General features: G+C 50.5%; 1 protein-coding gene across 1 annotated transcript in view; it reads right to left on the bottom strand.

Moving 5' to 3' along the window:
• FAM178B (family with sequence similarity 178 member B) overlaps nt 1-13,415 on the bottom strand; it is a 127,561-nt gene that overhangs the window by 53,527 nt on the left and 60,619 nt on the right. Inside the window, exon 14 of the mRNA XM_012556317.2 lies at nt 359-476. Within this exon, the coding sequence (XP_012411771.2) occupies nt 359-476 (118 nt within the window). The remainder of the gene's footprint in view (nt 1-358; nt 477-13,415) is intronic.

Raw genomic sequence — 13,415 nt, 5'->3', positions numbered from 1 at the left:
GGTGCAAATGGTTCGTGTGCAGAAGGTTAGCAATTCGAGTCCTCCCAGAGGCACACTGAAGAAAGGCCTGGCGGTCTACTGAAAGATCAGCCACTGAAAACCCTACGGTGCACAGCTGTACTCTGACACACGTGGGTGGCCGCTGAGTTGGAGCTGACTCAGTGGCAGCTCATACTCATATCCACAGGTATTTGTGTGTAGGGTCCTTACCTCCCCTCAGACTCTGAGCTTCTCAGGGAAGGACTAGCTTTTTCTGTCTGATTTTCAGCAAGAGCTCCAGACACCCTGTGGGCCAGAGCCCGGGTTCGGTAGCTGTTGAACAAACGAGAAAACTTGACAAGGAAGGGGAAGGACTCACCTCCCTCCACGCTGATGTGGCCCCGCGGGGTACAGGGCAGGGCTCTGGGCTCCCAGGCCGTGAAACACCTCGATGATCTCTTGCAACGTGGGGCACCACATGTGAATGTCCCCTTCACCTGTGGGGCCAAAGCGAGGTGAGAGTCAGAGCGGGGGATGGAGAACACGGTACTGCTGTGGGTGGTGCTGGGACCGACAGCCTCAGGATTGCTGTCTCTGGCATCACAGGAGCGCCCGCAGAAACGAAGCAGCAACCAGCGGTTTTCTGATACCTCCTGAAGCTCTGACAGCCTGGAGGTTCTCTTATCTGGTCTCCAAGGTCCAGCTGCACTGAAGCACGAGGGCCCCACGAAGGCCACTACCCGGGTTGTGTACGCTGGGCGGCCGTCAGGGTGCTGCCCTCTAAGGAATGCCCAGAGCCAAGTGAGGTGAAGGGCCCTGAACCAGAGGCCCCCAAACTGTGAGCCTCAGAAGACATCATGTCAGCACCCCCGGGTACTGCTGAGTCCACCCGACTTGCCATGGCCCTGGCAGCGATACCTGGGTGTCCCAGGTCTGCATCCCTCCCGCAGCCTGGGAGGTGGGCTAGGGGTACCACCTGCTCTTGACTCATTTAATGAAACACGAAAAACCTTACGGACTCAGGGCTTCTTCTTCTGTCAGACTATTTAAGGATATTTTCAGAACCAGGTGAGGAGAAAAATAAAAAGCAACGCGGCCGAGGTGTTTCTCAAAGCTGGCGGCAGCAGCGCCCCGACTCCAGACGCTCTCCTGCTCTGTGGCCCCCCATGCCCTGTCCTCGTTCCTCCACAGGATCTTGTTCATTGATTTACTCGCTCATCTGTCTTTCCCCATAAGGATGTAAGCTCCCTGAGGGCAGGGACGGCTCTGTGTGGGTTGTCTCTGTAACCCAGGGCCCAGGAGAGGGGCTGACAGGCAGAGGGACCTGAACAAGTTCATGGATGGAGAGAGCCCAAAACGAAGCTGAGCAAGCAGGACGTGACTAAGAGGGAAGCCGAGAACAAGTCACAAGATGAGTAAGCTAGCAGCATCAAGAATGAAAATGTTCAATTTAACAATTGGCAAGTGATCAGGATCAGGAACTTGGAAGCCAGGGCTCAGGACACATAAATAGTGCACACATGACCTTCCCCATTCTGAGAGTCCTAAGGTCCCACTTTAATTCACCTCACTGCGTGCCAGCGTCTTAGTCATCTAGTGCTGCTATAACAGAAAGACCACAAGCGGATGGCTTTAACAACGGGAAGTTTATTCTCTCACAGTCCAGTAGGCTAAAGTGCAAATTCAGAGCGTCAGCTCCAGGAGAAGGCTTTCTCCCTCTGTCAGCAAGTCCTTGTCATCAAACTTTACCTGGTCTAGGAGCTTCTCAGTGTGAGCAGCCAGAGCCCAAAGGATGCGCTCTGCTCCTGTCTCTGTTTTCTTGGTGGTAGAAGGTCCCCGAGTCTCTCTGCTCGCTTCTCTTTTATATCTCAAAAGAGACTGACTTAAGGTACAACCTAATCTTGTAGATTGGTCCTGCCTGGTTAAAGTAACTGCCTCTAACCCTGCCTCATTAACATCATAAAGGTTAGGATTTGTAACACAAAGGAAAATCACATCAGACGACAAACTGATGGACAACCACACAATACAGGGAATCATGGCCTAGCCAAGTTGACACACATTTTTGGGGGACACAATTCAATCCATGACAGCCAAGAACCAGTCATTACTGCCATCTCGCTGATTCTGACTCACAGTGACCCTACAGGACAGAGGAGAACTGCCTCGAACGATTTCCAAGGCTGTAATCTTTACGGGAGCAGACTGCCAGGACTCTTCTACCGAGGAGCGGCTAGTGGGTTCAAGCCACTGACCTTTCCGGTTGGCGGCGGGGCGCTTAACCACTGTGCCACTAGGGCTCCTTGTCAGGAACCAGGCCAGGTGCTAAAGATAAAAAGGTCCTTAAGGAGCTCACAGTCAAGGAGGGAGAAGAGACAGACAGATGAATAAATACAAGAACGTGTCTGCAAAAACCCCAGCAGGAAGAAGGTACAGAGCCTGCTCTCGGGAGGGGACACGCCACAGGGAGCAGAAGGGGAGAGCATGCCCGCAGAGGAGCAGCGACAAAGGCGGGAGGCATGAGATAGCACGGCAGGTCCAGGACCTGAGGCAAGGGGCACAGAGCAGAGAAGGCTGCAGGCAGGGTGGATGCTCCCAGGACCTCTGGGAGAAACAGCTTCTCAGGCTCACCGAGGAGAGATTTCAGCAGCAGTCCCGTGCAGCTGCAGAGCCGGGGCACCCTGGAAGGGCGGGCGGAGGGTCTCTGAAAGCTGCCCAAGGATATTTCTTCAGCCAGCATCAAGGGACTCTCTCTGGAAGTGAATACGGGTTGGGCTCACCAAACAAGTAATTACAGACTTGGAGGACGAAAACTTTCTTGTTCATTTTTTTCTTTTTGGGCAACGTAACAAGTATGAGCATGGTAATGATACCCCTTGCCCGCTTCACGAGTGAACTGGGAAGAATGAAGTCTGTGGAGCACAGTGAGATTCGGCTGGCAGGGGAGGGCTGCTTGTAGGGCCTTCGGGGACCTTGCACATCCATGCATGCACGTGTGGGGAGGAAGTTTCCAGGGATGGAGGGTAAGGCCTGCACGGAAAGACGATCAGCCGAAGGCCAGGCTGGCCCAGCTGGGCTGGAAGGTCCTGCCGGCACAGGGCGCTGAGTACGGCCCCCTCCCCTCTGCCCACCCAGGCCCTCGCAGGTGCAGCTGCTGCTCTAAAGCACCTTGGCCAGTGAGCGAGCAGCAGGACCACCGACACGCCAGCTTTCAGCCCCGAGTCTGGCGTTCTCCGTTTTCCCCGTTCCCACCCAGAAGCTGCTCCACACCACAGTGTAACCCAGGCTCGGGACACATCAGCCCCATCAGCAGCCCTGGAGGTCGGCTAAGTGACAACGACGACAGAAAAACACCACAGAGAGCCCATAATTAACGCTGCCTGTAAGTAGGCCATGTGCTCAGCTTTTCCTGAGCGCTGTTTGTCCCACATGAAGGTTTCCTGGAGAGCTGACACAAAAGAAAACGCCAACACGCTGTCTGGGAGTCCCTGGTGGCCTGGGCACCCGTTTCTCCACACACACAACACAGCCATCTGAGGTTAACTCCGCAGGGGCGCCCCACGGGTACGGGGCCTTTTAAAATGCCAGCACTGGCTGCCCCAAGCATCGGGGCAGCAGCTCGGCCCCACACCGCCCACCCCTGCCGGGAGGCTGTGAGTCTGGAAGATTCCTTTTAGGTTGTTCTCCTTGGAGGGAACTGATGCTTGGGGGCGGGGAGGAGAGGCAGGGGAAGAAAGTGTTAGGTTTAAAGTAGAAGCCACTTTTCCATCTGTGCCTCAGAAGAGCTGTTACTTCATGTAAGGCCACAGCCCTCCCTCCACAGCACTGTTTGCACGGAATGGGAAAACCACGCACAGCACCATGCGGGCCCTGGCCGCTCCCACTCAGGCTCCTGCGCCTCTCCTCCTGCCTCTGCACCGCCCCGTCCCACCCCTAGGTCTCATCTGAAAGAGGGCTCTGCCTTGCGGGTAAGGCCCCGGGCAGCAGGGTTCACAGGCTGCAGGCCTCTGTCTTCAAGGGGCTAAAAACACCCATTGCAGGGCTGCGGCCTTGTTGCAGACCTGTCTGCCTGGGTCCTGATTCTCTCAGAGGCGGCCCAGTGCCAAAAGGGGGACGTGTCTGCCTGGGTCCTGATTCTCTCAGAGGCGGCCCAGTGCCAAAAGGGGGGCGCGTCTGCCTGGGTCCTGATTCTCTCCGAGGCAGCCCAGTGCCCGTGTCTGCCTGGGTCCTAATTCTCTCAGAGGCGGCCCAGTGCCCAAAGGGGGGCGTCACTGTATCAGTATAGTGTCAGCAAGCTCCTCGCCGAACAGATGGACAGCCCGGATCCCAAGTGGAGCGTGGGGCTCACAACATGTGCTGTTGCTGCTGGCTGCTGTCCAGCCAGACCCCAAATCATGGCTACCCCATGCACTACGGAACTAAACGCTGCCCAGTCCTGCCCCATCCTCACGATCGGTGTGGACTGGACCACTGTGATCCATAAGGTTTCCAGTGACTGATTTTTGGAAGTAGATCACCAGGTCTTTCTTCCCAGTCCATCTTAGTCTGGAAGCTCTGCTGAAAGCTGTTCAGCATCATAATGAAATGCAAGCCTTGAGTGACAGATGGGTGGTGGCTGTACGTGAGGTGCATTGGCCGGGGATTGAACCCAGGTCTCCAGCATGGAAGGTGAGAACTATACCACTGCCCTTATCACATTTAGGGGGCTTAAAGTCTTATCGTTTCTGACTCTCCCTACGTGCATTCCTTCCTTTCTTTAGCGCTTCTGCATTCAATGTTAAACTTGTTTCCACAGAGTCATTTGGCTTTAGCTTTAATCATTTAACATCTTTATTCATTCAACAAGTATTAATACATACCAGGGGCTGTTCTTAATACTGGGACCCAGCAGTGAACAAAACAGGCGAAATCCCTGCTCTCGTGGAGCAACACTTTGGCAGGGTAAGCAGATGACACACACACGGAAAAGAAACAATGACATCGGGAGCCACAGGTGGCACAGAGAGGATGGAAAGGAGACAGTGCAGTCAGGACACGGTGGGGCGGGGGCAGGTCCCCAGGAAGCAGGGACTGTGCTGCAGGCAGAGGAAGAGGTGCAGAGCCTGAGGCCAGAGCACGTGTCCTTGTTCCCCTGGGTGGTGCAAACAGTTAACACACTCAGCTGTTAACCAAAAGGTTGGTGGTTCAAGCCCACCCAGAGGGTCCTCAGAAGAAAGGCCTGGCAATCTATTTCTGAAAAATCAGCCACCAAAAACCCTATGGAGCACAGTTCTACTCTTGACACACATGGGGTTGTCATGAGTCAGGGTGGACTTCATGGCAGCTGGTCAAGGAGCCCAGGTTGGTGGAGCGGGTGTAAGGCCCAGAGAGGGGGTGAGGGCAGAGAGGCAGCAGTGGGTCAGGCCCGGCAGGCCCGGAAGGCAGGGGGAAGCAGCTGGCATCTGTGAGGAGTGACGTTACCACACCGATACATGACGTGGTGAAAATATGAAATCCTGTCAAATCAAATCTTTTAAAATGGGCACATTTTAATACTCGTGAAGAGCGTGCCTCTTAGCTCAAGTAGATACATTAGACTAAACGGGCAGCTCCTGCCCAGAGGCGAGACAAGAAGGCAGAGAGGGTCAGGAGCTGGTTGAATGGACATGGGAAACCCGCGATAGAAAAGGAGGAGCGTGCTGTCACAGTGTAAGGAGAGCAACTAGGGTCACAGAACGGTGTGTGTATAAATTTTTGTATGAGAAACTAACTTGAATTGTAAACTTTCACTTGAAGCACAACAATTTAAAAAAAAAAAAAAAAGTGCACATTTTGTCGCCCCAACTACGGCGCGAGCACAGAACAAAGCCCGCCTTTCTCTCTGACACATCTTCATCCTGGGGACAACTGGACGCCCCGTAGGACTTTGGTGAATTCTCACAGGCATGCTCTCCTTGGCCTCCCACCCACTGGCTTCGTCTCCAGACCTCTTCCCCTCTGTCTACAGGGTCACTATGAGTCGGAATTGACTTGATAGCAACGGCCTTGGTTTTGTTGTTTTTCTACCGACATCCTTCTGGAGCCTTCCTTTGTCCTTCTCAGCCCCGCAACCACCTCCACTGGCCCCTTCATTTTCCACTTTCTCCCCACACCCCGAGCCTGAGGTCAGCCTTTGGGACCCGTGAAAACCTCCGTGCCTTGCTGTAACCCAGCCTCCGTCAATCCCCTCTCCCCGCCCCAGTCTCTACAGCTCCACCTGCCCTTCCGTTTGTTCCTTCTGTGACCCTGTGGGTTAGATGACGTCGTCCCCTCAGGCAAACTCTCCTCTCTCCTGCCCTCTGTAACTCACACCACTGCCTGGTGTCACCTAATACCACCGAGCACTTGAGGCCCCTGTGGACAACAGAGTCGCGCTGTGCCAACCGAGGAACCACTTGTACCTGCGAGAATTAGGTCCAGCTGCAAGTAACAGGCCAAACCCAACCACCTGGCTTAAATAAGCTAGAATTCTCTTTTTCTCTGATGAAAAAGAAGCTCAGAAGTATGCGTCCACAGCTGATGTGCGGACTTCACTGTGTCTCTAGGACCTTGGGGCCCCGTCTTTCTGCTCCCTCCTTTTCTGCATGTGCCTTCTGTTCTCAAGAACCTCTTGGTCCTGGATGACTGCTGGAGGCCCAGCTCTTGTATCGCAACTCCAGGCAATCACTTCCTCACTTTGACACCTGGTGTGCAGGCTTGGGCTTTGTTTTTTCTTTTTTGATAAACATACACCGAAGCCGTTATTGATTTCTACATGTGTAACTCAGTGACACTGATTACATTCTTCTAGTTGTGGAACCATCCTCACTGTCCCTTTCCAAATTATCCCACCACTATGAACATACACTCAGTGCACTCTAAGCAGAAACTCCCTATCTCCCCTTCCCTCTCACCCCTGGTAACCACTAACTACTTACGGTTTCTGCGTATCTGCTTACTCTATGGAAGTGATGAAGAAGAACGTGGCATCAGGATTGGAGAAAGACATTAACAATGTGTGATATGCAGAAGACACAACCTTGCTTGCTGAAAGTGAAGAGGACTTGAAGCAGTTATTGATGAAGATCAAAGACCACAGCCCTTAATATGGATCACCTCAAGATAAGGAAAAAAAACATTCCTACAACTGGACCAATAAGCAACATCATGATAAATGGAGAAAAGACTGAAGTCAAGGATTTCATTTTACTTGGATCCACAACCAACGCCCACGGAAGCAGCAGTCAAGAAATCTAATGATACACTCACTGCACTGGGCAAATGTGCTGCAAAAAACCTCTTTGAAGTGTTAGAAAGCAAAGATGTCACCTTGAGAACTAAGGTGTGCCTGACCCAAGCCACGGTGTTTTCACTGTCCATGCAAAAGCTGGGCAATGAATAAGGAAGACTGAAGAAGAATTGATGCCTTTGAATTACGGTGTTGGTGACGAATACTGAATACACCACGGACTGCCAGAAGAACGAACACATCTGTCTTGGAAGAAGTACAGCCAGAACGTTCCTTAGAAGGAAGGTTGGCGAGACTACATCTCACGTACTTTGGACATGTTATCAGGGGGAACCAGTCCCTGGAGAAGGAGTAAGGTAGAGGGTCACTGAAAAAGAGGAAGACCCTCGATGAGATGGACTGACACAGTGGCTCAGACACAGCAACAACTGTGACGACTTGGCAGTGTTCCTTTCCGTTGTACACAGGGTCACTAGGAGGGGAAACTGACCAAATGGCACCTAACAGCTACTACCACACTGACAGAGGCTCATTAACGTAACGAAGAAAACCCTGTTCCCAGACGGGATTATGTCCACACGCACTGTTGCTGCTGTGGGCCACGGCGTCTCCTCTGACTCACAGCGGCCCTACAGGACAGAGCAAAACTGCCTTATAGAATCTCCTACGCTAAAATCTTTATGGGAGCAGATCACCAGGTCTTTTCTCCTGCAGAGTGGCTAGTGGGTCTGACCCACCCACCCTTGGTTAGCAGCTGAGTGCTTAACCACTGCACCACCAGGGCTCCTCACCCACATATATAAGGGTTAGGTATTACAACGTAATAACAACGTACTAACCTATGACACAGCCCCAGCTCCCTAGTCACACCCACAGCCTTGCACCTGGGCCAGGTGCCTGTGGCTCAGAGGCTCAAGGGTCCTCAGCCCCAGCTGCTCACTGGCATCACCTGGGGTAGGTATGAAAGGCCCCCACCCAGGCTGCACCCCACCCCAGCTGCCCCAGAATCTCCGAAGGCAGGACCCGGGCATCAGTCCTTCCTGAAGCTCCCCTGATGACCTCAAGGTGCAGCCACAGTGAACCGGGGTGCCAGAGGCTCAGAGTCCTGGGGTGGGGGACCCACACCCATTGATCAAGGCCTAGAAAACAAACACTGAGAAGCGCTCACCAAGTTGAAATCAATTAGATTTACTTTCTTCATTTTAAAAGGCGCCCTGAGAGTCTTGAACTACAGAGGTGGGATAAGCGCCCTTTATTACCTGGCCTGGCTCCACCCCAAGACAGTCCTCACACCCTGACGATTCTCAGGCCGGGCTGCGCATCATAATCACCTGGGGAGCTTTGAAAACTGCTAATGTCAGGTGCTGCTCTGAATGCATTACAGGTACTAAGTCATTTGAGCCTTGCTACCAGGCGATGCGGAGCCCTGGTGGGCAGTGATTAAGAGCTCGGCTGCTAACCAAAAGGTCGGCAGTTTGAGTCCATCAGCTGCTCCTTGGAAACCCTATGGGGCAGTTCTACTCTGTCCTGTAGGGTCGCTAGGAGTCAGAATCGACTCTACGGCAATGAGTTTTTGGTTTTACCAGGCAATGCGGGGCTGGGGCAGAGGTGATTCAGTGGTAGAATTCTCGACTTCCATGTGGGAGACCTGGGCTTGATTCCCAGCCAGTGCACCTCAAGTCCAGCTGCCACCCGTCTGTTAGTAAAAGCTTGTGTGTTGCTATGATGCTGAACAGGTTTCAATGGAGCTTCGACTAAAATGGACTAGGAAGAAAGGCCTGGCAATGTACTTCCGAAAATCAGCCAATAAAACCCTATGGAGCATAAGATCTGATCAGGGAGATGGTGCAGGACTGGGTAGCATCTTGTTCTGTTGTGCATGGGCTTGCCACATGTCAGGAACCGCTTGACAGCAGCTAATGACAACAGGCGGCCGACGGGGCAGTGCTATCATGACCCCACTGTACAGACAGTGGGACACAAGGGTAAGATCAGGAGCTGAATGCAGGTGTCCAGCTCCAGAAGGCACGGAGACCAGGGACCGGCTTGCTGAGCTGGGGGAACACAGGTGCTTGTCTGCACAGGGTCAGCTCACCCTGCATCCTGACCTCAGACGACCAGAAAGCATGTCTAGGAGCCTGGCCTGCACGTGTGTGCAGCTCCACAGCAGAAGGCCCCAACAGGAACAGGAAAGAACACTGGGCGATACCCACTGCTGGCAATGCCCACGTGCCTCAAACTCACCCGCCCACTCATTCACTCAGTCAACAGCTACCTACCTGAGTCTTAGCGTGGGCCAGGCTCACACAGCTGCTAGGAACCCCTCTGGTTAACAGCCGAGCTCTTAACCACTGCGCCACCAGGGCTCCCAAGAAGGAATAAGGTACTGCAAATGCTACAGTGTGGGTGAACCCCCAAAACATTCCATTATGCTAAGTGAAAGAAAGCCAGACACAAAAGGCTGCCTATCCCATGATGCCGTTTCTGCGAAACATCCACAACAGGCAAATCCACAGAGGAAGGCAGATTTCTTGGTTGGCAGAGGGGAAGGGGAAGTAGGAGTGACTGGTAATGGGTATGAGGTTTGTCTTAGTTTCTCAGCACTGCTGTAATAGAAATACCACAAGTGGGTGGCTTTAGGGAATGGAAGGGTATTTTCTCACAGTTTAGGCAGCTACAAGTCGGAATTCAGGACACTGGCTCTAGGTGAAGGCTCTCTTTGTCGGCTCTAGAGGAAGGTCCTTGTCTCTTTTCAGCTTCTGTTCCTCAGTTCCTTGGTGATCTCTGATCTTTGGATCTTTGATCTTCCTGGCATCAATTATTCTCCATTTGTGCTTCTTCGCTTCTGTGCCTAATCTGCTCCTTCTATATCTCAAGAGTGATAGGCTTAAAACATACCCTACGCTGATAGGGTCCCCGTCTTAGTCATTTAGTGCCGCTATAACAGAAACACCGCAAGCAGGGGGCTTTAACAAAGAGAAATTTATTCTCTCACAGTCTAGGAGGCTAGAGGTCCAAATTCAGGGCACCTGCTCCAAGGGAAGGCTTTCTCTCTCTGTTGGCTCTGCGGGAAGGTCCTTGCCATCAATCTTCCCCTGATCTAGGAGCTTCTCAGCACAGGGACCCCGGGTCCAAAGGACGCGCTCACTCTCGGCTCTTGTTTCTTGGTCCCCCTGTCTCTCTGCTTGCTTCTCTCTTTTATATCTCAAAAGAGACTGTCTCAAGATACTATCTTGTACACTGAATCCTGCCTCATTAACATAACTGCCTCTAATCCTGCCTCATTAACATCATAACCTGTTGCTGTCAAATTGATCCCAACTCCTAGTAACCCTACAGGACAGAGAGCAACTGCCTCATAGGGTTTCCAAGGAGCGGCTGGTGGATTCGAACTGCTGACCTTTCGGTTAGCAGCCGAACACTTAACCACTGCGCCACCAGGGCTCCATGTGATGACTGACATCATACAGGTAGGATTTATAGCACACAGGAAAACTGTATCAGATGACAAAATGGTGGACAATCACACAATACTGGGAATCATGGCCTAGCCATACTAATACACATTTTTGGGGGACACAATTCAATCCGTAACAGTCTCATTAACGTAACAAAGAGAACCCTATTCCCAAATGGGATTACATCCACAGGTGGTAGGAGTTAGGGTTTACAACACATATTTTTTGAGGACACCATAATAAGGTTTCCTTTGGGGTAATGACAATGTTTAGGAATTAGTGGTGATGGCTGCATCACCCAGCAGCCACTGCCGTCAAGTAAATTCTGACTCATAGCGACCCTACAGGACATAGAAGAACTGCCCTGTAGGGCTTCCAAGGTTGCAAATCTTGATGGAGGCAGACTGGCACATTTTTCTCCCACAGATAGTGGCCAACCTTGTGAATATACTAAAAACCACTGAAACAGACACTTCAAAATGGTCAATTTTATGGTACACTGATTATATTTCAATTAAAAAAAATCAATGTAATCACCACATTAAGATACCAAGGAAGAAAATTATATAATCATCTCAAAAAAATACAACACCCATTCCTGATTAAAAAAATCTTCACAAACTAAGAGCTTATCAAGGTTGCAAGATACCAGGTCAATATACAAGAATCCATTGTATTTCTATACATTAGCAATGAACAATCAGAAACTGAAACTGCAGAAACAACACCATTTGTAATAGCATCAAAAATACGGACTTGAGACAAACTTGACAAAATACGTGCAAGACGTATATAATGAAAATCACAAAGCACTGCTGAAAGAAATTAAAGAAAACCTAAATACATGGAGAGGTGTACTGCGTTCATGTATCGGAAGACTCAAGATGGTGAAGATGTCAGTTTGCCCAAATTGATGTACAGAGTCAGTGCAATCTCAATCAAAATCCCAGCAGGATTTTTTTTTTAATGATAGGCTCATTCTAAAATTTATATGTAAACGCAAATGACCTAGAACAGCCAAAACAACGTTGAAGAACAAAGTTTGAAGAATTTAAACTGCCTGACTTAAAGACTTATTATCAAGCTACAGTAATCAAGATAACGGGGTAAAGTTAAAGACATATAAATCAATGACACAGAATACAGTCCAGAAACAGAAACACATGTATGTAACTCAAGCTGATTTTTTATAAAGGTGCCAAGGTAATTCAACGGGGAAAAGGAGAACCTTTTCAAATAATGGTGCTGGAACAACTACATACCAATATGCCAAGAAACTAATCTTACCTCACACCATACACAAAAATTAACTCAAAATGAATCATACACTAAATCTAAGAGCTGAAACTACAAAACTCCTAGAAGCAGGAAAGGATCTTGGTGACCCAGGTGTCTTAGTTATCCCATGCTGCTATCACAGAAATGCCACAAGTGGATGGCTTTAACAAACAAATTTATTTTCTCACAGGTTAGGAGGCTAGAAGTCTGAATTCAGGGCACTGGCTCTAGGCGAAGGCTTTCTCTGTCAGCTCTGGGGGAAGGTCCTTGTCTCTTCAGCTTGTTTCCTGGTTCCTTGGAGATCTCCATGTGGCTTAACATCAATCTTCCTCCATCTCTGCTTCTCTCCTTGCTTGTTTAATATCTTTTATATCTCAAAAGAGATTGATTTAAGACACACCCTACACTGATCCTGTCTCACTAATGTAACAAAGACAACACATTCCCAAATGGGATTACAACCACAGGCATAGAGGTTAGAAGTTACAACACATTTTTGGGGGACACAATTCAATCCATAACATTCTACCATTTGGTCCCTGAAAATTTATGTCCTTCCCACATGCAAAACAGATTCTTCCCATCACATCATCCCAAAAGTCTTAAATCAACTCCAACTCCAAAATCTCATCTTCTGAACCATCTAAATCAAATATGGGTGAGACTTTAGGCATATTCCATCCTGGGGCAAAATTCCTCTTCATCTGTGAACCTGAAATCTAGAATACAGGTTATGTTTCCAAAGTACAATGGTGGAACTGGCACAAGGTAGACATTTCTACAACAAATGGGAGAAAGTGGAGGGAAGGAAGGCATAACAGGCACCAAGCAAGTCCAAAACCCAGCAGAACAAATTACATTAGCTCTCAAGGCTTGAAAATAATCCTCTGTTCTCTGAGACCATCTGGGCAATGGTCCCGCCCTACAGATTCTGGGTGGATGTCCCTCAGTCCTGGGCTTTAGCTCCACCTTCCAGGCCCTTTAGGATAGACACTCGGCTCCCTTGGCTCTAGGTGGCCCCATTCTTCTGGTCCATCTGAGTGATAATCCCACCCCTTGCCCCCAACAGGCCCTGTTCTTCTTCCCCTTGGGCATGGCAGCTGTGTCCCCTCAGCTTTGGGTGGCAGCCCCATCCTCTTGGCCAAACGGAATGGCAGCTCAACACTCTGGAACTGAAGATCTGACTCTTTGAACCTAGGAGGCCATGGTTCTACCCTTGGACACCCCAGAGGCTGTGTCCCCACTCTTTGAGACTTAAGCAGCCCTGCTTCCCATGCTCCTTCCAACAGTTCTGTTGCTCTCCAAGCTGCTCCAGGGATGTTTCTTTTCTTTTCTTGGAGGACAACAGATGCAGCTCCTTTGGCCTGTTTCCTGCCTGTAGAGTTACAAGAGGCAGACTGCGTTCTCTCCTTTCTTTCTCTGTTCCCCCTTCAGTCAAATCTGATGGGTTTTCT

This window comes from Trichechus manatus, unplaced genomic scaffold, assembly GCF_000243295.1.
Source record: "Trichechus manatus latirostris isolate Lorelei unplaced genomic scaffold, TriManLat1.0 scaffold00004, whole genome shotgun sequence".
In the NCBI taxonomy this organism is placed as follows: Eukaryota; Metazoa; Chordata; class Mammalia; order Sirenia; family Trichechidae; genus Trichechus; species Trichechus manatus.
Note: the sequence above shows the minus strand (reverse complement) of the source record. Positions and strands in the feature narration are given on the sequence as shown.